This window comes from Chelonia mydas, chromosome 3, assembly GCF_015237465.2.
Source record: "Chelonia mydas isolate rCheMyd1 chromosome 3, rCheMyd1.pri.v2, whole genome shotgun sequence".
Lineage (NCBI taxonomy): Eukaryota > Metazoa > Chordata > Testudines > Cheloniidae > Chelonia > Chelonia mydas.
Genome location: NC_057851.1, coordinates 22,904,826 through 22,930,312, shown reverse-complemented (window position 1 = coordinate 22,930,312; position 25,487 = coordinate 22,904,826). Strand labels below are relative to the sequence as shown.

Genomic DNA, 25,487 nt, shown 5'->3' with positions numbered 1-25,487 from the left:
TAATGCTCTGATCCTTCAGGGCTCAGACTCACTGGGAAAGTAACGTCCTTTTCAGAAGGGAAAAGAAGTCAGAAGCTTTCTTTAAGGGGCAAATCTGCTCCAGATTGGTGCATTCTGCAGTCTGGTATGTTCCCGGATTCCTAAACAGATAACATGGTGTCAAATGAAGGGATGTTGTAATTAAACTGGGGTATAACTACAGCACAGCTGGATTCTGCCATTGTTCAATCCCTGTATTGTGACTGACCTTGGGGCAGTGTAAACCGTGCCAAAATTAAAATAAAGAAATGAAATGCTCCAGTGCTGTCACTCAAATGGGGAAGAAGAAAAAGAAATAGCATTTAATCAGTCCCAGCCCTGGTGTAATGCACTAGTAATACTAATTGGTTTGGCAATAATTCTCTGAGATTGATTGTTTGCAGTGGGTAATAACTGATCTGCTAGCACATTGTTTTGTAGCACTACCGTGGCTGCATTAGGTTGCTCATTGTTTAAATCTAATTACAGAAAAGCAGCGATTGAAAATCAATTCATTTTCCTCCTAGTTAATGACTAATTCTCCACCAATGTGAATAAAGAGATTAATCCGGCAGGTTGGAAGCTTTTTAATGCTACGCCCTCCACATGAGATTTGCCGGAGGATGTGTGATAAACAACAGATAACTTGACTTCTCCCCATTGCAGAGTGTAAATGTCTTCTCCAGATGTTTCATATTTGGATTTCTGCAGCCCATTCACTTTATTTATCCTCACACACCCAGCTCTGAGGTAGGGAAGTACCATTATCTCCATCTTAAAGATGAAGAACTGAGGCACAGAGAGACTAAGACTATGTCTGTACTGCCCTACATGGCTTGACCTAAGTGGTTCCTAGTTCATGTCCGTTCTAAATGTGCAGGAGTATAGACTGGATGACCTAATAAATCTTTTCCATCTGCTGTTTCTATGATAAGCATAATAAGCAATGTCCACATGCAGTAACACCAAGCTTTCCACAAAGAACAAGCCTTCCAGTCCGCTGACACTACAGTGGTGAGTTGTGCACTAAAACCTAAGAGACTCACACTGCAAATAATTCAAACAAGAGGATAATTCAATAGCATGTCTCCCGAATACCTGCAGGCTCAGCAGGAATCTTTAGTCTGGCTGCTTAGTAATTTGAGCTGATTTTCAGAGGTGATGAGCACCCATGGCTCCTGTGGCAGTCAGTAGAAGTTGTGTGTGTTTGACAGTTCAGAAGATTGTTATTTGGTTGATTTGTTTGTTTTCTGTTTTAACTCAAATATATAATAGAGAGTCGGAAGAGAAAATCTTTTTATCAAAAGTCCCTCTATCAAGGGCTAAGAAAACTACTGTTCCAATTCTCTGGTCTTCCAAGGAGACCTCCAGCAAAAGCGGGGAAGACAAGACTTGATGAGTGAAGTCATCACTGAAGTTAATGACAAACCTCTCATTGACTTCATTGGGGCCAGTATTTCACTCGATCTGTCTAAAGACAGGTCTACATACAAACATACACTATAATAACAAAAGGTGTGGTTTAAAACTCATTTAGTTAGGCTGTGAGAGGACAAGAGTAATCACACAGAGACTTGCACTGAAATAACAATATCAATTTTATTAAACCGGTTTACTCAAATCACTGGAAGTTTGTGTATAAAATAGCTTTAAGGTCAAAAACAACTGGGGGAAAAAGGTTAAATAATTTCTAATTTCTGAATTTCTAATACAGGTCACTTTTAATAATACTTATCATTACTTGTGTCTTTTTCCTAGGCCATTTCTCAACATTATTAAACTTTCTTGCATTGCTGTTGACATTTTATTTCTGCTGTTTATCTGTATTAGCTTTATAGCAGAAAATACTCTGCCATCTTCTGCGATGCACTGTGGCAATGATACCAACAGCCTGTGCTAATGCTGAAAGTAATGGTAATTCCAGTTCCTTACTAGGCACTGTGCAATTTGAAACCAGCTTCCATTTATATAGACCCATTGCATTCACATTGAATATCAGGTAGCAGATTTAACCAACGAATGTAAAACCAGGTCTCTGAGTCTGGGTGAACTGTGCTTAGTGCAGGGCCCAGGAAGGCCTGGAGTGGGGAGGAGAAGGTGGCTATATATCGCAGGGCTGGTCTAGTTTTCACCTTTTGCAGTGGCTACAGAGGGTCTGTTACTATAGCCAAGGATTGCTGCAGTACATTGTACTCAGGCTGTGTCGCTGCATTTGCTGTCTTTGGGCAGCTTTATGGCCCCTTTGCACTATAGAGGTGCTGGCGTGTGAGAGACTTGTGTATTAGCTCTGGGAAATACCCTGGCAGATGTATTACCTCTGAGGCTTGCATAGCTGTTTTCTGCAAAGATGGAATGATTGCAATAAGAGGAGGGAACCCAGGTCCTGATTTTGTGACCAGTGAAGTCAGTGGGAGAAGAAGCAGACCCCTAATTCTGAAATGGCATCACCTTCTACTTGGACTAACTGCATTAAGATAAATGAAAATTACATCCTCAGCAATGTTGTTTCTTTACTAAGTATTCTATCATCTCCTGCTGAAGTCCCATAGGTGAGCCAATGTAAATGTCATCAGCTGCTTTGATAATCTTACTGTTCCTGTGGTTACAGATGTGAAGCTCTTGCAGTGCAATAGAAGCCAGTGCCTGAGCTGTAGCGTAGTGGTCCAAAGATTTTAAAAGGGGGATAAACCCAACCCAGTGAAAATATTTATTAAAATTTGTGAAGAAGGACTAATAATGATCATGCTTTGTCAGAGGCCCTGCAATTAAATTTGGATTTCTACAGCTTCATCTAAAAACTGGAAATAGCTTAGTAGAGCAAATGTCTGGTTTACTATCCTATCTACTCAAGCACACAAATGTAACCATCTGGTGGAGCAGAACTGTAGTATTTTTACAATGTCTATTCCCTTGAATCCTCTTACAGTTATTAGAAAAATGGTTGTGAAGCTCTCCATAGAACTGTGCTGCAAATCTGGGGAACGTCCTACACGCATCAGTTACATATGAGGTGAATACAGCTAGCACATTGTGAGCTTCCCAGACAGAGGAACTGTTGAGATTCCGCTACTGAACAGACTGATACTTGCAAGTGGGTTAACATCAGTTTGGATAAGGACCCCTCTTTAATATAAATCTGAACTGTGAACAGAGCTCACTACATAGACCTGTGTGCTGTATAGCCAATCATATTGCAGTGTGTTGAAATCTCATTCTGTAATGAAGATTTGGAACATGTTCCAATGTAGCTGTTAAAATCAACCCCCTGGAACGTCCGTAATAAAATTAATCCAGAGTGACTATGAGTTGACTTTCCATATGTGTGAACAAAATAGCTCTGACTAAGATGTATTCATCAAACTACGTATTTGTGACTGTCTGTGGTGGTATGGCTCTAACTGGATGAAGGCTGAGAACATTACAGAAACCTTTGCATTTGAAAGATCTAAATCACTTAACATTTGATTAAAGTATTAATGGATCATCAGCTTCTGTAATTACTTTGCTTACACTGAGCCAAATTCTGAAGTTCTTATTAACTGCCTCTGCAGTCAAAACTCTCATTGTAGAAAATGGGAGTTTTGCCTGAGTAAGGACTGAGTAACAAGAATGGGATGTGACCCATTGTAACCAAATTTTAAATGTGGATCTTTTACGTAAAGATTTAAATGAACACTTACTTAGTGACACCTTTAATTAACATAGAGAATTATAAGAAAGTGCTTTAAAGATGAATTTTCTCATACAGCCTGGATCTGAACCAAAGCCCACTGAAATAAATGAAAATATTTCCATCACCCCATATTGGTAATAATATGCACTGTGCTGAGTATTATGGCCATAAAGTGCACAGGGCATAGAAATCATCTCATTCATAATGAGAGATTAGAAATAAATGTGAAGAAACCCCATTTTAATGTTAATTGATGAAGAAGTATGAACTGAACTGACTGAGAAAAGTGTTCTCAAACTTTATACATATATCGGGGTGAATTTTGTTCATAGCGTTTAGGAAATGTATTTGTGTTTTTGGTTTCGTTTACATTTGGATGGGAGTAGGAGCTGCTATTTTAAAAAAAAGTAAATAAGTAACATAAGCTGATAAAAAAGCATTCTATCCTGTGTTTTAGTGCTTTATTCTCCTCCACTCCAAGTCAGGTGTGTATTCACGTCAGGACTGATGGGCAACATCACCAGTTTCAGCTTTTACAAAGCAAAAAATGCATTGCTGGGTGAAGAGCTATTGAGATTGCAAGGCAGCTCCCCACTGCACCCCAGTTGGCAGGAGGGGCTTGAGAACTCCTAATGGGGATAAGAGGCTCTGGGGAGTAGAAAAGCTGAAGGTACATGAGGTGGTGATTTAACCTGAGTGCTCTCTAAACTTTTCAAATGAGTTATCAAGCAAATTCTAACACACCTTTTATCCTTGTCTAGACAAGGTTACTGCATAGTTCCTTACTGCTCTACTAATCTCTATCATTTCATTGACACTACTTAAGGATAAGACAAATCTCAACATGAGTGAGGGTGTCATGATTTGCCCCACAGACTTTTGGTTCACGTGTCCTAATGAAGTTTTTCCTAATGCGATTTCTTCTTTGCAAATTTTTGATCTGTTATGGTGACATCCCTTGAGCTATGTAGTCTCCAGGAGTGCAAGTCTATTAAAATTTACCTTCTGGAGAAACAGAAACGCAATGTGTAGAGATTATAAACGAGCCACATTTGTCCTCCCATCTCCCCCTGAGCCATTGCAGTGTGTTCTCGTATGTTAATTTGTAGTTTGGCTCAAAAAGGAGCTGGCAGTTGGAAGCTATGGGCTAGTCTTCACTACCGTGGTAAGTCGACCTAGCTACGCTACTCCAGCTATGTGAACAACGTAGCAGGAGTCGACATCGCTTAGGTCGACTTACCCTGGTGTCTTCCTTGCACTGCGTCAACGGGAGACGCTCTTCGGTCGACTTCCCTTACTCTTCTCGGAGAGCTGGAATACCGGGGGTCAACCGGAGAGCACTCTGCCATCAATTTAGCAAGTCTTCGCTAGACCCGCTAAATCGACTCCTGCTGCATCGACTGCAGCAGCATCGATCTCCCCGTGGTGAAGACCAGCCCTGTGATATTCTAGGTCACCCTCATGTCACATCATATCTGACTTTCCCAAGGAGGTCTATACGTTAGCTCAATTCTCATGCCCTAGTTGTTGAAGTCCAAGCATGTTGACCTCTAATTACAATAATTTTCTTCTGAGAACACAAATAAGTACATTTTCTTTTTAGTTCACGGAGAAAATTTTTGTATAAGGAAAGTTCAGAAAGAACAATGAAAACTGACCTCGTGTCTGATGCATTGTCTGCTGAAAGAACTACTGAACAGGCCTGCCTTGCAGCAGCATCAGGAGCATTCCATGTAGCGCTTGTACCATTGGCTTCAGCTTCCTGGATAAAAATATCCATAGTCTTAATGTACTGCAGGCTCAGACAGCTTTAAGCTGTTGGTATACGCAGAGTACAAGTTACATGATCTAATTCTGATCAATCTGTTAACATTAATATCTAAAGTTAGGGATAAAATGTAGCATCTGAAATTCTATCCCTCTCCAGAAAATGGTTTACTTGCATACTGTACAATATTCCAGCAAAGGCGTTTCAAAAGGCCTCCAGTTTATATAACCAACTAAGCATTCAAAGTTCAAACAGTGCTGAGCAAATAGTTTATTTAAATCTATCCCCTTCACAAACAAGAATTCAAATTGGATTTTGAGTATTGGTGTCAAACTAAATATGCCTTTGTCATGGAAGTGAGGCTTTAATATGAACATTGCACCCAGATTGCTGTATTTTTTTGAGAATATTTCCTCTGGATAACTCTTTAACATTTTAAAACTAGAATTTGTTATAAGGTAATACAACTAAGCAAAACTTAACATATTGGCCTCACTGCACATTAAGCAGTGGGGTCCACTGTCTGGCTTGTTGGAAAAGGTGTGTCCTCCTATAAGGGCTAGAGAACCAGCGAGTGACTTTCCGCTGTAGCTACAGACCAGGTGTGTGTGGGGACAGGGATCCATCTGCCCCAGGTGACTGGAAGAGAGGGAGGGACTATATAGCTCCATTTTGGTGCAGGAAAAGCCCTCTTCTACCCAGACCAGGCACAGCAGCAGCCATCCTCCCTCCCATGGAAGTGGTGAAATACCAGGTTTTGTGAGGCTGTGGGCACTGCGCTAGTTGCTTCTTCCTTGGGGGACTGGGAAGGCATTTTACCCTCACTGCCACGCTAGCCAAGGCAAAGTGAGGGTTTTTTCCACCTTCCCCACTGCAGGTTCAGCTGAGGGAGGGGGAGCTAGTTGGGGGTCAACATGAAATGGGAGTTAGGCTATGATGTCAAAACTCATTATGTAAACATGTGGTGGGTGACCGGTGCAGGTACTCCATCGGGAAGGGATGCACTGATCAGATAAAATGGACGGGTAAAGGATTTAAAGGAGGTAGTCTTAAAAGGAGCTGAAATGGGGGATTCAATGCTCCTATGACTGGTCTTATCTCATTGGGATCTAAATGATGGCTTTTATGATTGCAAAATGATTCAAATCAGGTGTTGTGATAAAGCTTTCAAATTTTGCTTCAATGAAATATATTGTACTGATAATAAATCTAGACAATAAAATTTGGTCTGCATAGCTAGATGCTTGTTGTTCTATATTTCATATACCAGACATTTTGTATGTTAAATCAACTGAAATTAGATTATTTCTTTTTAGTCCTTTCTGCTACTGTAAAGAGATGACATGTTTGAATTTAAGATTTCTTAATGCAGTGAGGATTTCACTCCTTGACTTTCAATGGATATAGGCGCCTATGTGCCTAAATCGCTTTTGAAAATAGGACTCAGGCACTTATGAAAGTTGTCCCGACTTCCTTTGATGAATGCTAAACTGGTTGAGATCTAGCTTGGCCATAGACTAAACAGGAAAAAGGCATGCTTATTCTGTCCACAAGGGGTGTTATACTAGTATAACTGGAGTGGTTTAATTATACTAACATAATTCTGCTGTTAAATTTCTCCATGCAGGCAAACTCGGAGACTCTAGCCCTATGTTAGGCTGGGTGAGAGAGTTGTGATGAGTTGATTTTTCTATCTGTGATCTAGCGTCACGTTCAACTTTCTAAACTAAAACCAAGTTTTGGCCACACAGGAAACCAATGCGATCACTGAACTAAACATTTAAGGCCATATTTTAAAATGCAGTTTAATTAGAATTCTAGAGTAGGGGTGTCAAGCTCGTGATTTCTTTTATTTTCCTGTACTAGCAAGTGGACTCAGCTTTCAAAAGTGTGGGACCACGCTGATATAGTGTAACAGTGCTGTGGACAATTTATTATTGTAACAAGTTACAATATGCATATTTAGTAGAGGGAGTGTTGGCGAGTGGCTAAAGCAGGTGATTACAGGTTTTATTCTGGGCTCTGTTACCAGCTCACGCTATGATCTTGGGCATGTATTTAACCTCTCTGCAGGGGTGAAAGTGAGCCAGTACGGACCGGTGTGGCGTAGCGGTAAGAAGCCGGTACAAACTCACCCGCAGCCCACACACAGCAGCGCTTTAACGTCACTGCCCCTTCTCCTCCGTCGGTGGCTCTGCCCGTACAGATCCTACCAGCAGGGCCGCCAACAGGGGAGGCAAAAGGGGCAGGGACGTTAAAGCATCTGCGGCAGCGCTTTAAGGAGGGTCCTTTGGCGTGGGAGTGCTTTAACGTTGCTGCGCCCCATCGGAGGCCCTGCTGGTAGGGACCCTACCAGCAGGTCACCGATGGCAGGGTGCAAAAGGGGCAGCAATGTTAAAGCGCTGCCACGGCAAAGGACCTTCTTAAACCGCTGCCACGGCAGCGCTTTAACGTCCCTGGACCTTTTGCCTGCCCCCTCGCCCCAGCCGCAGGGCAAAGGGAGCAGCTGCCCCGGGCCCTTTTAAATCACCGCTGGAGCCCCAGGCAGCACGGGCCAGGCAGTGTGGGAGGCTGACCCCGCAGTTCTGCCCCTTCCGCCTGAGGCCCTGCCCCTTCCAGGGCTGGAGCCAGCCCTGGCCCCCGTACTGTTAAGTCTTTGGAGTTACTTTCACCCCTGCCTCTCTGCCTCAGTTTTGCCCATGTGTAAAATGGGGTTAATAATCTTCCTAGGGGGATCTGAGTGTTAATGCTAGAGTGCTTTGAGAGCTGCAGCTGACAATACTTCTTCAAAGGTCTGTTACTGGTTGAGGACGCACCTCCTGGAATTATGAAGGTGCAGCCATAACTAAGACTTCTAGATATTTGATTAATTTTCCTAGTGCTGTGGTCTGGGGACTGTTAAAGCTATTTCTTGAGCTAGTTGAACAAAACTAGAGAGAGACAGAGAGACTTGTCAGAAATCTTCCAGGAGACAAGAACCCTCTAAAATTATCTTCTTTTCTTAGACTGGGAACTAGCATTACAAAAAAAGAGCCTTCCCCTCCCCCCAGTTAAAATTGCCTACTTATTCTAATAGTTAGCAGATCCCTAGCACTGCAAAGGAGTGATGTGGCTGTTAAGCAGTTGCTTTACTCCGGTTAGAAAGCATGGATGAGAAAAGAGATGAGATTTGACAGGCAGAAATGCAAGAAATGTTAAATTTAACTTCTCACCTGCCCTTTGGAGAGCCTGTGGCTGGTCAGCCATGAAATTCAATGCTGCACAAGGTCACAAAGACATACTTTGCTTTGATTTTATAAATGGCTAATTTTACGGTCACTAACATGCATGGCAAAGGCAAGATCCTATACTGATAAAAGTAAATCAGTCTCATCCTTCCTGGTGTAAGTTGATGGCAGCCAGGAGGATTTTGTTCCTTTTGACATAACACATTGTAAATTGGCCAGGGTTTGGGTTAGGTTTCTCCAAAGGACCTAAGGGAATTAGAAATTTCAATGGGAATGTGTCCCAACTCCCTTAGGATCTTTTGACAATCCCTGTCTTGGTTTCTTATGACAGGTTTCAGAGTAACAGCCGTGTTAGTCTGTATTCGCAAAAAGAAAAGGGGGACTTGTGGCACCTTAGAGACTAACCAATTTATTTGAGCATGAGCTTTCGTGAGCTACAGCTCACTTCATCGGATGCATGCTGTGGAAATCGCACAAGACATTTTATACACAGACACCATGAAACAATGCCTCCTCCCACCCCACTCTCCTGCTGGTAATAGTAATGGTAATAGTGGGGTGGGAGGAGGCATTGTTTCATGGTGTCTGTGTATAAAATGTCTTGTGCGATTTCCACAGCATGCATCCGATGAAGTGAGCTGTAGCTCACGAAAGCTCATGCTCAAATAAATTGGTTAGTCTCTAAGGTGCCACAAGTCCTCCTTTTCTTTTTGGTTTCTTATCTGTTTCTGAAACGTCAAGTACTGGGCCTATGGTAGGTTGCTTGACTGGTAAATTCCATTTTCTCCAGAACCATTTCTGTGCCTTCTAGGGATCATTTTCTTTCCTTTTCCTTTGGACATTAGCTATTTTTACAGTAGGTAACACACTGTACACACTATGAAAAAGAAAAAGTTTAATAGAGAACAATAGCCTTTGTATAGTTTGTAAACCAACCATACCATTCTATAATGTCTATACAGCCCTGTCAGTTTCAGACCAATTAAACTATATAAGACTTTTCCAAAAACCAAACAAAACCAAAGAAGTGTGTTTTGTTGTTCTCTGACCTAGTGATTTCATAATGATAAAGCTTAATTCCTTTAATTCTCCATGACATATGCTAGATTCTCTATACTGATGTGTACTCCTGATCTACTCACAGCAATAGACATTAAGCATTTATTTATTTCTAAAAATCACGCAAAGGTGGATTCAGCAAGTTTGCCTTTTAGTGTGTGGATGTGAAAAACCTCTCTCTTCCTCTTCACCTTCCTCAGCAGATTCTCCGCTTTAATAAAAATCAAGTAACTTTCCAATTTAGGTAATTTCATGTTCTGTTTGCTGGGAATAGATGGAGGAGGTTATTTGAGTTCCTGCTTCTACCTAGGAATAGGGGGCACAGCAGTGTTCTTGTCCTCCTTTCTTCATCTCTAGGCCAATTGTCTGTAACAAAACATGTTAAATGTGCCTTAGTTTGGAAGCAGAGAGCATAAAAGGATAGTTTTAAAAATAATTCAAGGACAGGCCAGATGCCAATTTCCTCTTAAATCGGTTCTTGGCTCCATTTCTTACATGGAAATCTTCTAAGAGCCGGAAGCTGCACAATGGAAACATTATCCATGTCTTTTTTCTTTAAACATTTTTGACAATGAGTTTTGATTTGTCTGAAGCAATAATAATAGAAATCCATAGGTGCAAGTTTAAGGGCTTCCTCCGGGTATTTCAGGCATCAATTACAAGTTCCAGTTCCTAGTTGGGAAGAGAGCTCCAATTTAGTGATTCAAGGACCTGATGTTGTATTTGCTGTCAATTGGAGGACAAACTGAAACAGCAAAAAGCATGGCGCTCACTCATTAGTATCAATACTCATATTTGGAACATCTAAAATGCCTTCATGTTAGCCCAGAGGAGACACATCTAGCTCTTGGCCTTGATGAAGAGTAATAGAATATTATTCAATTCCCAGTTGTATGGGCATAACACAGATTAATGGGAGTCCTGTGCTTACATCAAGACTATGCCCACACACTCATGTTAACTAGGGTTGTACTGATACACGGATGGGTCCCCAAGAACAAATTTAGAAAGACCCCTCTTTAATTTTTTACTCACCCTGCTATCCAAAGAGTCCATCCTAACCCACCCTCCTCAATTCTAGGGCTCTTAGCCTGGCTGCTGGGCTCCAGAGTGTTTCTGATGAGACAGTAGATGCCTAGTCTCATTAGCAGCTGGTCTCGTTCCCTGCTCCCTTGTCTAGTTTCCTTGAGTCACAGCAGTCCATGCTCCCAGTATCTTCCTGACCCATCTCCTACAGTCTCTATCATTCACTTGGCTGCGCTTGCTCTAATGGGTTAAAGGGATACTCTGCTATGCTATGCCTCTTGGCTCCAGAGGGCAATTCCATTTCTGGCGCTTCTCAGTACAGGGGAGCAGAGTCACTGCACAGAAGCATGACTGATGAAGACAAAACAGCATTTCTCATTCTGCTGCAGCCAGCCCAGAACACCTCTAATGACGGCCTGCAGTCAGTGTCTAAGGAATGCGTGGGAGCCCAGGGCCTTGTACATTACAGCCAGGCTGTTCGCAGGGAGTAGAATTGTGAGGCACATTAGCGGGGTTCTCTAGTTATGTGAGATGCAAAACTTATTTTTTCCAATTCCCTTCATCTCTTTGTCTTTCTCCATAGTGTTTATAGTGACCACCAATGAAAGTAACAGAGATCTGCAAAGGGGTTATCAGTCCCCTTTAGCAGTACGTGTTATCTCCTCGACAACAGCCAGGCTCCTCAACCTAAACATGCGCTTTGTGAGACAGCATGATTTTGTGAAGCTTCATATCCTAAAAAATCAGAAAGAGAGAGTCACATACATACACAATGTAAACAGCCTTGCAAACCCACGCAATATAGTAACCATAACAATGTACCTAGCCCACTGTGTGTAAGAGGAGGAATGGTCCCGCTATTGTGCGGAACTTTCCTGGCTTCTGCACTACCCCGGTGACGTGGGCTAGCGAAATGATCTGAGTCCCCCCTCCCACTTCCTTTACCCAATGGCCTCCCTGCCCTTGAGGACTCCCCTGCCACTCTCCTATCTGGCAGAGTCCTCGTAACCCCAACAAGGCTGGGCCCAGGATTCCTGGGGGGCTCGACCCTCTAACCCTGGTGTGGTCACCTAGGACAGGGACTAGGGTGCCCCCCACTCCGGGGTACTCTCTCTGCACTGGGCACTTCTCTGACCCACTGACCATTACATACAAGTTAAAGCAAATGCAAGTTATTTAATCAACAATTAATTTTAAAAAGAATAAGGAAAAATGGGAAAGGTTAAAGGAAACACATCACCCTGCTCTGTGGCAGGAAACTTTACAAACAGTGTCGCCAGATGTCAGGGCACTTCACAGTCTATTCCTTATAAGTCCCAGGTCTCCTTCTCCAGCCCTGGCTGTGCTGCAGGGATGCTGTGGGTTGGACACTTGCAATCGTGGTGGCCACACGCCTCCAGGCTTTGGGTGGTGGGACCCTTCTTCCCAGCGTCAGCCCCCCGTCGGGTTAAAATCCCCCTCCCAGTCTGGCCTGCAAGGCCCCTTGGCTAGGGGTGTCTTTCTGCGCTGGGCCCTTTGCCCAGGGTCCCCCATGCCTGGCCCCAGTTGCTCACCACACCTGGCTCTGGGGCTGCAGCTCTGCTCCCAGTACAGGATCTGCTCTCCCTGGGCCATGTCTCTGGTCCCCCTGGCTCTGGCACAGCTCTGCTCCCCAGCTTTCTCCTTCGCTCGGCCCCACTCTGTCTGACCCAGGCTTACATGGAGGACGGGACCACCCTGGCCTCCTGACTCCCTGATTAGCATGCCCACCCTGTTATTCAGGCTAATCTGGAGCACTGGCCTCTCTCCATTGTACCTGGGGACTGTCAGTCTCAGGGTCCTGATTTCCCATCGACCCGTCCTCTTTTAGTACTGGGAGCTAGCCAACCAAAACACCCCCACTGAATGTTAGTAAGGGGGCAACAGTCCCCTTACATATGCAGTAGGCCAGCCTCCTGCTCCAACAGGATGAGGGTGGGATTTTCAAAGGCATTTAGTGTTCATCTAACTTTGCTCCCTGAGACTCCAGTGGAAACAGATTAGGTTCATTCTAATTCCCTTCTGGGGTTGAACCATCACCAAGCTCTTGTTGGAACAAACCAATGTGGAACAGCATCACTGTTATACATTTAGTATGAGAATGTTTATACTGATATGGTTTGCAGAACTTGGGTGGAACTGCCACAGGAGCTAGCCCTGAGTTTTCACTGCCCCTAGACTGCCCTTGTATTTAGCACAGTGTTGCCAAACTGTGAAATTTTATCATGAACCTCACAATAGTTGGTGTTTTTCTTAAAGCCCCGGATGCTGGAATCCTTTGAGAATCTCAGTTTTCTTTTTTTAAAAAAAACTTTCCAGCCCTTATGGTTTCAGAGAAAAGCCTGAAAACATGACCCAGAATGCATTCTAAAGCTCAGAAAGCAAAAGGCAAATAAAGAGTCCTTAAAACTAAACAAAACCTCGTCGTAAACAAACTCCTAGATGGAGCTACTATAAGATGGGTGCATAACTGCTTGGAAAACTGTTTTCAGAGAGTAGATATCAATGGTTCACAGTCAAGCTGGAAGGGCATAATGAGTGGGGTCCCACAGGACTCAGTTCTGGGTCCAGTTCTCTTCAATATCTTCATCAATGATTTAGATGATGCCTAGAGAGTAAACTTATAAAGTCTGCGGACAATACCAAGCTGTGAGGGGTTGCAAGTACTCTGGAGAATAGGATTAAAATTCAAAAATGATCTGAACAAACTGGAGAAATGGTCTGAAGTAAATAAGATGAAATTCAATAAGGACAAATGCAAAGTACTCCATTTAGGAAGGAACAATCAATTGCACACATACAAAATGGGAAATGACTGCCTACGAAAGAATACTGCGGAAAGGGATCTGGGAGTCATAGTGGATCACAAGCTAAATATGAGTCAACAGTGTAACACTGTTGCAAAAAAAGTGAACATCATTCTGGGATGTATTAGCAAGAGTGTTGTAAGCAAGACATGAGAAGTAATTCTTCTGCTCTGCTCCGCATTGATTAGGCCTCACCTGGAGTATTGTATCCAATTCTGGGTGCCACATTTCAGGAAAAATATGGACAAATTGGAAAAAGTCCAGAGAAGAGCAACAAAAATTATTAAAGGTCTAGAAAACATGACCTATGAGGGAAGATTGAAAAAATTGGGTTTGTTTAGTCTTGAAAAAAGAGAAGACTGAGACGAGATATGATAGTTTTCAAGTACACAAATGGTTGTTACAAGGAGGAGGGAGAAAAATTGTTCTCCTTAACCTCTGAGGATAGGAGTAGAAGCAATGGGCTTAAATTGCAGCAAGGGAGGTTTAGGCTGGACATTGGAAAAAATTCCTGTCAGGGTGGTTAAGCACTGGAATAAATTGCCTAGGGCAGTTGTGGAATCTCCATCACTGGAGATTTTTAAGAGCAGGTTAGACAAACACCTGTCTGGGATGGTCTAGATAATACTTAGTCCTGCCATGTGTGCAGGAGACTGGACTAGATCACCTCTCGAGGTTCCCTCCAGTCCTATGATTCTGTTTTAAGTCAATTTCATGATTTTTGAACACCGGAGGTTGGTAATGATGTGAACAGGAATGGTATTTTTGCTCTCCTGTAACTGGACTTATAAGAGGTTTCCTTTTAGTAAACTATTACCAAAACAAAAGAGAGAGAGAAAGTTTTCTTACCATGGTTCAGTGTGTTACCTTTGGATATTCACACTTGAGGAATTCACTCATGCTGGGGTCACTGAGCCTTGGGCCATGGAGAAGTCTAAAAATGAACCAAAAATATTTCTTCAGCTTACAGCCTGAGGAAGGTGGCAACCCTGCTATCAAAGACATCTGCTTCCCCACCTTAGAAAGCATCAAACTCAATGCAGGCCTAATTCTATCCCTGTGCATGCATGGGATTGTGGCCCTAATTTTGGGCTGTCCTTTGGGGTCCAAGGCATCAAAGATCCCCGTTGCCAAATAATTAATGCCAGGCAGCCTAGCTTCATTATTTGAGATACAAGTTTGGTTGAGAAGTAACTGAGTAAATATCATCTACTTAAACTTTTGTAAGGCATTTGATGGAGTCCTGCATGACATGCTAATTTTTTTAAAAAAATAATGCTACATAATATCAGTAACACACACATTAAATGGATTAAGAACTGACAGATCTCAGAAAGTGGTTGTCGATGGAGAATCACCATCAAATGGGGGTGTTCCTAGTGAGGTCCAGCACTATTCAACATTTTCATCCATGATCTGGATGTAACTATAAACTCACTGCTGATCAAATTTGCAGCTGTCACAAAGATGGGCAGAGTGATAAATAATTATGAGGACAGGGCCATCAGACAGAGTGATCTGGATTGCTTGGTAACCTGAGCCCATTTTAACAAGATGTGTTTTAATACAACCAAATGCAAGGGACTACGTCTAGGAACAAGGAATGCAGGCTACGCTTTCGGAATAAAGTACCATAGCCTGAAAGCAGTGACTCTGAAAAAGATTTAAGGGTCACAGTGGACAAGTAACTGAACGTGAGCTCCCAGTGTGTGTTGCTGTGGCAAAAAGGGCTAATGCGATCCTTGGCTATAGAAACAGGAGTGTTGAGTAGGGCTGTGATTTCACCACGGTGCATGGCCTTGGTGAAATTGATAATGGATACTGCATACAGTTCTGGTGTCCACATTTTAAGAAGGATGTTGAAAAATAGGAGCGAGTGCAGGAAAAAGCCACAAAGATGATTTGAGGGCTGGTGAAAATGCCTTATCGTGAGAGAATTAAAGGGCTCAACCTGTTTAGCTTATCCAAAAGATCGAGAGATGACTTGATTACAATGTATAAATACCTTTGTGGGGCGACAATAGCGAATACTAAATGCGCTTTTTAATTTAGCAGCGCAACTTGAGCAAGGTATAACAAGAATCAAGAGCTGGAAGCTGAAGCCAGACCAATTTAAATTAGGCACCTGTTTTTTGTTTTATTTTAAACAAACAATGAAGGTAATTAACCATTGGAACAAGCTACCAAGGGAAGTGGTGGATCTTCCATTTCTTGATGTCTTCAAGAAAAGCTTGGATGCCTTTCTGGAATGTATGTGTTAGCCAAACATAAGTTATTGGGTGCAATACAGGGGTACCTGGGTGAAGTTTAAGGGCATGATCTATACAAGTCAGCCTACATCAGTGGTCCCCAAACTGTGGCACACCCCCCTCCCTGGGGGGATGCGGCAGGGTTCAGGCCACTCTGACAGGAGGCGGGGAGGGAGCGCCACCCACTCCCGCTCTGCTCCAGCCCTGGCTTCCTGCTGCAGCTCCACTCTGCCCCCAGCTGTAGCTCCACTCCCCACCCCCAAGCTGTGGCTCTGCTCCTGGCCCCATCCCCATCCCCAGCTCCACTCCCAGACACAGACCTAGACCCAGCCTCAGCCGCGACTGTCGTCCCACTCCCAGCCCCAGCGCCCAACCATGCCTCAGAGTGGGAGTGGGTGGACAGAGGTAATGGGGAGGGCGGAGTGCGAGGTAAAAAGTTTGGGAACCACAGGACCAGATGATGTAATGATCCCCTCTGGCCTTAAATCCTATGAAACTGTGAAATAATCCATGGAATGGCTTTTCCTGAGGCACATCAGGTTTTAGGTATGTGCATGGATTAATGCAAGGGAACCACTTAAACCTGGTGTATTTTGTGGGGATAGGAGAAGAATTTGGAATGGAAATAAACCCAGGAGCCAGGACAAAGATAGCTCAGCAGTCTAAACTGCACAGCAATGCAGAAGCTACCTAAAAGTCTCTGTCTAAACCTCACAAGATGTTAACAGGAAACTCTGGGCATGTTGACCATGAAGAGGCAGGAAGTGAGGGGTTTGGGGACTAGACACTAAGTGATGCATGTCTGGTATCACGAGAGGACACCCCCACCCAGGGCTGCTCTTCTAGAAGGCTCCTAAAGCCTACTGTTGCAATGGGCAGGTGGGTGCACCCCATAGTTGGGAATATGCAGAGGCTCCTTCAGACACAAGAAACAGATTTTCCAAGCTGTTCACTGTCCACATATTTTATAAAAATGTCTTGTGGCACTATTTCATTTTAATGGGAATCAAAACTATTCTAATATTGAATGGCTAAAGCTACTTCCTATAATTCACCAGTCTTCCAATCAACTTCCACATTTCTTAAGTCTCTATTCCAGAGGTCCCCAAACTGTGGGGCACATCCCCCTAGGGGAGCAGGGAGGATCATTTGGGGGGGGTGGGGGAGGCTACAGCTGGGGCCCAGGCCAGCCCCCCAGCTCTGCTCCTGGCCCCTGAATAGTTTGGGGACCACTGCACTATTGCATGGTGTCATAAATATAAAGGGAAGGGTAAACCCCTTTAAAATCCCTCCTGGCCAGAGGAAAAATCCTCTCACCTGTAAAGGGTTAAGAAGCTAAAGGTAACCTCGCTGAGACAATGAGGAGACAAGATACTTTCAAAAGCTGGGAGGAGGGAGAGAAACAAAGGGTCTGTGTCTGTCTGTATGCTGCTTTTGCCGGGGATAGAACAGGAATGAAGTCTTAGAACTTTTAGTAAGTAATCTAGCTAGGTATGTGTTAGATTAGGATTTCTTTAAATGGCTGAGAAAGGAACTGTGCTGAATAGAATGACTATTCCTGTCTGTGTGTCTTTTTTGTAGCTTAAGGTTTTGCCTAGAGGGATTCTCTATGTTTTGAATCTAATTACCCTGTAAGGTATCTACCATCCTGATTTTACAGAGGGGATTTCTTTACTTCTATTAAAAGTCTTCTTGTAAGAAAACTCAATGCTTTTTCATTGTTCTCAGATCCAAGGGTTTGGGTCTGTGGTCACCTATGCAAATTGGTGAGGATTTTTACCAAACCTTTCCCAGGAAGTGGGGTGCAAGGGTTGGGAGGATTTTGAGGGGAAAGATGTGTCCAAACTACGTTTCCCAGTAAACCCAGTTAGAGTTTGGTGGTGGCAGTGGAGATCCAGGGACAAAGGATAAAATTAATTTGTACCTTGGGGAAGTTTTAACCTAAGCTGGTGAAAGTAAGCTTAGGAGGTTTTCATGCAGGTCCCCACATCTGTACCCTAGAGTTCAGAGTGGGGGAGGAACCTTGACACATGGCAACACGTATCACTGGAACTTTGTTTGAATTCGCTTTGTACCTTTCTAACATTGCTGCTGTCATTATTGGTAGGAGAGTGTAATGCCAGGGACCATAAATATTTGACAAGCTGAAAAACAGGCTGATATACACTATCCTTTAGGCAAACACAAGGAAAGCAACATTGTTTATCAGCTCATTCAGCACTACAGAAAGTACATGTAGAGGTCAGAGTGAAAGAAGGGCATGAAGACAGATAAAGTAGACAACCACATTGCATTTTTTTATCCAACTTTGGCCAAACACCTGCTTGAGGCATAGGTGCATACATAGCTTAAGATTTCAGGCCCAATGCTCCACTTGTACCTTGCGTAGTCATGAGCTCCAGCCCAAGCGGCAATGTCAAAGCAATCTCTATGCAGCTGTTTTTAGTGTGAGCCCCGCTAACGCGAGTCTGTGCACCCAGACTGGGAGGCTCACTCCCACTGCAGTGTAGACATACTCTATGAGTGCAGCTTTCGGAATGTGAATGGTTACAATATATTGTACTTCGTAAGGGTAGCTTAACCTATTACAGTCCAAAGATGTATGATGTACATATCTGGTTCGGGGCCTAGGGCCAAGATTAATATACTCTCAATTGATAAAAATGGGTATTCACACATGCCAATGAGTATCTTGTTGTGTGTTCAGTGAGGGGTACAGCCTAATCCCAGTGCATGAAGTAGCAGGGGTGTGCTGGCAGCTGAGTGAAGGGCATAATCCTAGTTTTTGCTCCTCCCCTTCCTGCCACAAAAGTTACAGCAGCAGAGCTGCTTCACCCCCGCTACCAGAGCCTCAGGACTGCAAGGGGGAAATAGCTGATGGGATGTGCATAGTTATAGATCCTTTAGCTCCCAGGCCTACCCTACGCCCATCCACCTCTGTTCTACAGTGCACAGGCAGCGTGTGCCCCTGTGCACGCTTGTACCACACTGCATATAGGGCCCTAGACAGCAGAAAGGTTGGCCTGCTTCTGAAAGGATTCCCTCGTATTCAACATTAGTCAAGATGAAACGAATGGTATCCCCCATCCCCATTGCAGCATTATATCATGGCAGTGCCCAAAGACCTCAATCGGATTCCATGGTGCTGGGTTGTATGGACATATGTCCAGAGCCAGGAAGCACTTAAGTCCCTGTGCCCTCAGTAGGATTTCAACATGAACTTGAAAACATCCTTCATGAATAAGGACGTTTTCTTGCATTGAGCCCATAGGAGAGAGAATCTCTTGAGTAGGACATTATAGGTACTAGAAAGTCTCAGCCCGACATGCATGCACCACTAATTGAAAATCTTTTGACTAAACAAGAATGTGCTGCCTTTTTACCTAATAGAAACTGATAAGTAAACATGAGTAGCATAATGTAATATTTAGTTGGATCTCCGTTTATTTCCCATTTACTTGTATTATGCAAATCAACATAAGTAAACACATGTTCCTGATTTTGTACTGTATGTGTGAATTTGTTATAATAAATAAAAAAACAGCAGTAAACATGCACGTGTACTTGACTGCAGAAAAACAACTGATTTCTCTTAAGCAGCAAAAATACTGAATTTAAAAATAAAGACAGTGCTGTTCATCTGAACTTGTGGCATTTGTTGCAATAATTCCTCTACTTCAAACAGATCTCACTGCAAATGCAGTTGTAAATTTAACTACTTCTGATGATCCATACCCCATTTAAGGGCACCCGCTGTAAAAGGCAGTTATGATCAGAAAAATGGCTCTAAAAGGTCACCCTCGCTAACATTTTATTCAAGTCACAGATGTTTACTTACCTTTCTCACAAAGATAAGGTTTTCATTGCTATTCACACTACAGAGGTAAACCACCAGGAGAAGTGGAATTGTTCAAACTAGAATAGAATCCACCAGCAATAGAATTGTTAACTAATGGCTGAAGCCCGCATTTGATGGCAAAATCCCTGTTGACTTAATTTGGAATCAGATTACGCTACATTTTTCAAATGCAGAATATTCCTGAGAAAGATACTTGAGCCAGAAAGAAAAAAATCAGCTTGATTTTCAGATGACAGGCTGAATTTGAAGGCTGGAAGATAGAACCCCTCTCTCTACATGTCAACTCAGCAAATTTCCTCTGGAAGTCGCTGCTATAAACAAACATGGAACGCTAGCTTCCTCAGTGCTATTGTTTTTATTTGTAATCACTTCTCAGTGCATAGCTGCACTTTAAGAATGATCTGCTTTAATGTTAGCTTTGAAGATAGTGTAGTGAGCGGGTACAAAATAACTAATATTTCCTTGTTGGAAGCTTTTTTTTCCCTCTTCTCTTTTTATGAAAAGTGCTCATAATGCTTTACTGTACAATGTATCATGATGCACTTTTTTAAGGAGTCACTTTCTGAGTATTAGGCACTGATAGATATACTTATTGCTGATAAATTGAGAATATGCAATAAAATGTTCAGATCATTAAGTCTTCATAAAAGCTTCACTTTAATATTTCTGTATGCAGACAGATTGTTTCCTTGAACACCCAATGACTGCATTTATATTTCATTTTGCAGTTTTTTCCATATGGAGATGCTTCAAAGTTTGCCCAACATGCCTTCAGAACCTTTGATAAGAACGGCGATGGAACCATTGACTTCAGAGAGTTCATTTGTGCATTGTCCATCACCTCAAGGGGTAGTTTTGAACAGAAACTAAACTGGGCTTTTAATATGTATGACTTAGATGGCGATGGTAAAATTACAAGAGTGGAGATGTTGGAAATTATAGAGGTAAGAAATATTACACAGGATTACAAACATAATTTTTGTTCATTTTGAACATTTTCCATAAGGCAGGTATATCGCCCATTCCAATACACACAAATTTCCTGATACAAACACACAAGCAGGCATAGGTGGAGTGCCGAGCTCATAAGAATTTGTGCGTAAAACATGCAGCATATGCAGAAAGAACTTGTATTTCTATAGAAGCTGTGCTGATAATGCTGAAATCTAACTCAGTAATAGTGGTTTGTGGAAAGCATAGTTTCACCAAGCATAGTTTCACCAAGGAGTTTGCATCTCACAACACATTAAGATAGTTAGAACTTATCTGTCCAACGTTAGAGTGCCAATTCTATGAGTAACTAGGATCTTCCATTATAAAAACGTGCAGTAGAAATAACTTCTAAAAATGTTGCAAATTAGTGATTACTGAGGTGTAGAATATAGACTTTGATATTTTTAGTACATACAATAGCTTAGTTGGATTCTCCAAACAGTAATATTTCCAGTTGTACAAAACAGTCCATTATCTAAAATAGGATATTCCAGTGTCCTCTGAACATTGGAAATTTGTTATCCAGACTAGTTCAGTTGGTCCCCATTTTAATAGAATGAGGTAATGCAGAGCCATCATTTAGTATCGTTTCTCAACGTGATTAGCAAATTGAAAGAAAGACTTTTAAAAAAAATGTTTCCATGATTTCTGAGGGCTATGCAGTGTGTGCACACATGCATGGACTTATATCTTAATAGAGGTACATCTGATAATTTTCTGATGTGTGTGAAAAACAGTACAGCTGAACGCTTCTAGGACCTCAGACAGGAATTCTCAAACTCACATATAGTTCTAATACAAGCTTAATCTTTACCTGATGGAAACATCTTTTCATTCTTGGTCAGGTGTTCCACAGATGATCATGTTTACTTCTTACCAGACCAAGATGATCTTGTAAAAAAAACCAAACAAATTTTTTTTTCCAAACCGTTGACGAATATGACCGTAGAAAACTGATCAGTCAAATTTTGTATAAAATGTTTCAAAGAGCTGAAGGTTGTTAAAAACCTCAGACTCCAGAAGTGCACACACATCTGATCCAGAGCACAAGGGGATTTGAGCTGTAGTGCTGTTCTAGTTTGTTTTAAGACTACAGGACCACACTTCTACTGGATTATCATAAATAAAACTATGCATCTACTTGTAATTGGAAACTCACTTATAACAGTACAGTTATGATTTTCTTTAAACAAAGGTTTCAAGTGTTTGAAGAATCAAATTCGTTCTAAAGTGACAAATGGAATAAGTATTTTAAAGAAGCCTGTATTTATATTAATGAATTTCATTAAAATATTTAAGAGGCTGTTATTCCTTGTCAGAAGCAAATGGGTTTGGGATTTTTAAAGCTAAATTGAAGGCATAATCACAATCTTTGGTTAGAAAATCAACTCTGCATATAATCATGACACCCAGAACCATGTACGGACTACACTTAATTACACTGATTCCAAGTCTTGATTTTTTAACATTATGATTTTCCCTTTTTTTTCTTTTTTTTTTTTTCCAAAGGCCATTTACAAGATGGTGGGTACTGTGATAATGATGAAAATGAATGAGGATGGTCTCACGCCGGAGCAACGAGTAGACAAGATTTTCAGCAAGATGGATAAGAACAAAGATGACCAGATCACACTGGATGAATTCAAAGAAGCTGCAAAGAGTGATCCTTCCATTGTATTACTCCTGCAGTGTGACATTCAAAAATGAGCTAATGTAAAATGCATTATGGACTGCACAGAAGTTTAGATGTTCCATTCAGTTTGCAGCTATTTCCACACACACACAAATTGCTTGGACTACCTATAAATGGACTTGCTTCTTGTGTTTGAAACACTCGTGTGCATGAGAATGTCATTTGCTAAAGAATTTTAAAAGTATATATTATAAAAATAAACTGCCACAATGTGATGTGTGCAATGTCATTTCATAACAACCCTATTCCTCTGAAGCCTGTGCAGCAGTACCGTGCTGCAGTGAAATACTATTGATTGTTCGTTTTACTGACGCTAGCTATGTGTCTCCTAGCCTGAGTAATGTTAGTGACACTGACTTCCCATGGTAATGTAACTGTTGATTATAAACCATGTCACCATTCTGCTGTAAAGTAGTACTGGACAGACAGAGGCGAAAGTTCCTCAGTTCATGAGTCTGATCCACACATGTGCTTGTATTGTCAGTGAATATAAATGTAATTCATTTGCATGCCTTTTAGGTTTGCCTTAATTCTTACCTCATTTGCATCCTTTCAATCTGGAAAGAGCTATGTCAGAGGAATGCAGTATAAACAAAGTTAAGTAAATCCTGCTAAAATGTTCCCTTAATTAAAAAGTCTATCTACACATTTAAAATATTGTTTTACTGGAAGTTTAAAAAAGTTTTATTGGAAGTTTATTGATTTCTGCCTGAATTTTCAAAAGCTTCTAAAGAGGTTGCAATATATGTCCAAAATAAATTTATAACATTTGACTTTTTCCCCCCTAATTCTTATTTCACATCTTTAATATGTTGCTACTGCGAGAAAAAAATATAATTCAGTCACTACAAGAATCTGCTACTACAATACTGGGAAAAATACATATTTCATGAGAAAACAGTGTACACGAAACTGGAGGTAGAACTTAATTCTTGTCCAAACTGCCTTATTTGATGAATTGTAATCAAATGCCGTGGTGCTCACATGTATCTGTAGGGACAGATTCTCAACTCTATGTGTCAGAGAGAAAATAGCCGGTAAAAATACAAAGGAGCTCACCCTCCAAATTCTTCCTTATCCAGTGGTATTCCAGTATCTGGTCTCCCTAATATGGCACTGACAGCAAATCCTACTTCTGCAGAAGTAGTCACTACTACAGTATATTTCACAGACGACAAAGCAACTAGGGAATAGGACAGTGGCACTGCTCAGAGCATTGTCAGAAGAGCTGTGATATGACTGTGTAAACTTGCAGCTCCTCTCTCCTTGTACCTCCTTCAGAAAAGTCAGTGAATATTAGAGCTCATGTCCCACCCACAAAAGGACCTTGATTCCAAGCATGTAATACCTCTATATTAAATGCCTTGGATCTATCACCATTGCTGTTATTCTATATAGGCCTATTAAATGGGGGGAGGGATAGCTCAGTGGTTTGAGCATTGGCCTGCTAAACCCAGGGTTGTGAGTTCAATCCTTGAGGGGGCCATTTAGGGATCTGGGGCAAAAATTGGGGATTGGTTCTGCTTCAAGCAGGGGGTTTGACTAGATGACCTCCTGAGGTCCCTTCCAACCCTAACCTTCTATGATTCTAAATCAAGTCTGATATTCAAAAGGTTCAGGTCAAGATTCTTTCCAGGGAGCTTAAAAATAAGTTCCTCAGAAGTCTTGATTATGGAGGAGAAAACTGACAGGACAGACACCCGAGTGAGGTTCTCACTCAAAATTAACTCTTCAGAGGGCAGCAACAATAGAGTAACTAGAGAGGAGTTTAAGATTCAATGGTTACAAGCACTGTAAGGTAAACATTTTCAAGGCCAACCAGCCACTAATTCAAAACTCTAAAACTGAAAGAAAAAGGGTTGCTTTACTTCCTGACAATTTTTAAAGTATTGCATCATTTCACCCAGAACTGCAGATAACATTTCACTTGTCCAGCTCGTTAAGGCCCCCTTAAGTGTATTAGCCTTTGACTTCCTTTAAAATGCTTTACAGGATTACAGAAATGGCAGAAAAATACAATGCATGCACTGTGGCCATGTTTGCCAGTTGGGGGAAGACAGCAAATCTCTAGCGTCTTAGAATTACTTTTGTTACCTTTTGAAGAAGCCACGCAGGTCTGCCAATCTGCAAATCATGCCTCAAAATACAAGACAAAGCATCCCTGCATTTCTAGACTGAAAAAGCAAGCTGGGCTCTAAGTTTCAAGTCAGAGTAAACATCTCCAAACAAGTCAATAAAGAAGCATCCAGGCAGGAAGCACTGTTTTGACATGTCCATATGTTGCAGATTCTTCACTATAAAACCTTCCCTTGAAGCACACTAATAATTTAATCCTCTCTTGATCAGAATCTGTTCAGTTGGTCCACCCTCATCATGACTACAAGCATGTTGTCATTTAATTTGCCTGCTCACATTAAGCAGCCAAATGCAGAAATTTCAACTACAACTTTGCATCAGAATTTCACTAGGGTACTGCAATTAGTATCCTCACTAAATTTATTAAGTGGTATATAATTCATGTTAGTTTAAAAATAATCAAGTGCTTATTAAACATGAAGCTAGTAATTATATATTGAGTACTTCCTGGAATTAATGCTCATATCCATCACTCATTTATTTACTGTGACTTGCAGTGGGTCTTCTACATTTCACTTAGGGCATCACATTAAAGTAAATGAAAAAGCTCCAACAGATTTCAGTGGCAATTAGCTCAAGATATTGAAGCAGTGTTGTACAAAATGGCCACTGGCTTAAATACAAACATCACAAAGGTAATTATGGCAGCATTACGATTGTCTTTTGATAGTCCAACAGCCGTATCACGGGCATAAGTAAATCCTTATCTAAAAAGTACCAAGAATAGGAGAACTTGAGAACCAAGAAGTCTCACTGAAGAGCATTACAAGAACAAGGTGATTCAGCAATTGCATGAACTGATTTATTCAAGGGAAATCAACTTCAAAAGAGAACAGATGCCTATGAAATCCTGTCAGTCCCACATTTTTATACTTTACAGGAACTGATATATTCAGAAGATATACATCATGTGATTTCAATAGAAAGCCCGAAGAAATGTTTGCTGTTGCTTTGAATAGTT

The 25,487-nt window shown here is 41.7% G+C and overlaps 1 protein-coding gene across 2 annotated transcripts in view; it reads left to right on the top strand.

The window, feature by feature from the left end:
- The window catches only part of VSNL1 (visinin like 1), a 152,529-nt gene extending 129,368 nt beyond the window's left edge, over positions 1-23,161 (top strand). For both annotated transcript variants that reach the window (XM_007052863.4, XM_027817899.3), the window contains exons 3-4: positions 20,433-20,648; positions 22,207-23,161. In XM_007052863.4, coding sequence (XP_007052925.1) covers positions 20,433-20,648; positions 22,207-22,404 — 414 coding nt within the window. In that variant the 3' untranslated portion in view covers positions 22,405-23,161. The remainder of the gene's footprint in view (positions 1-20,432; positions 20,649-22,206) is intronic.
- Positions 23,162-25,487: the final 2,326 nt, after the last annotated feature.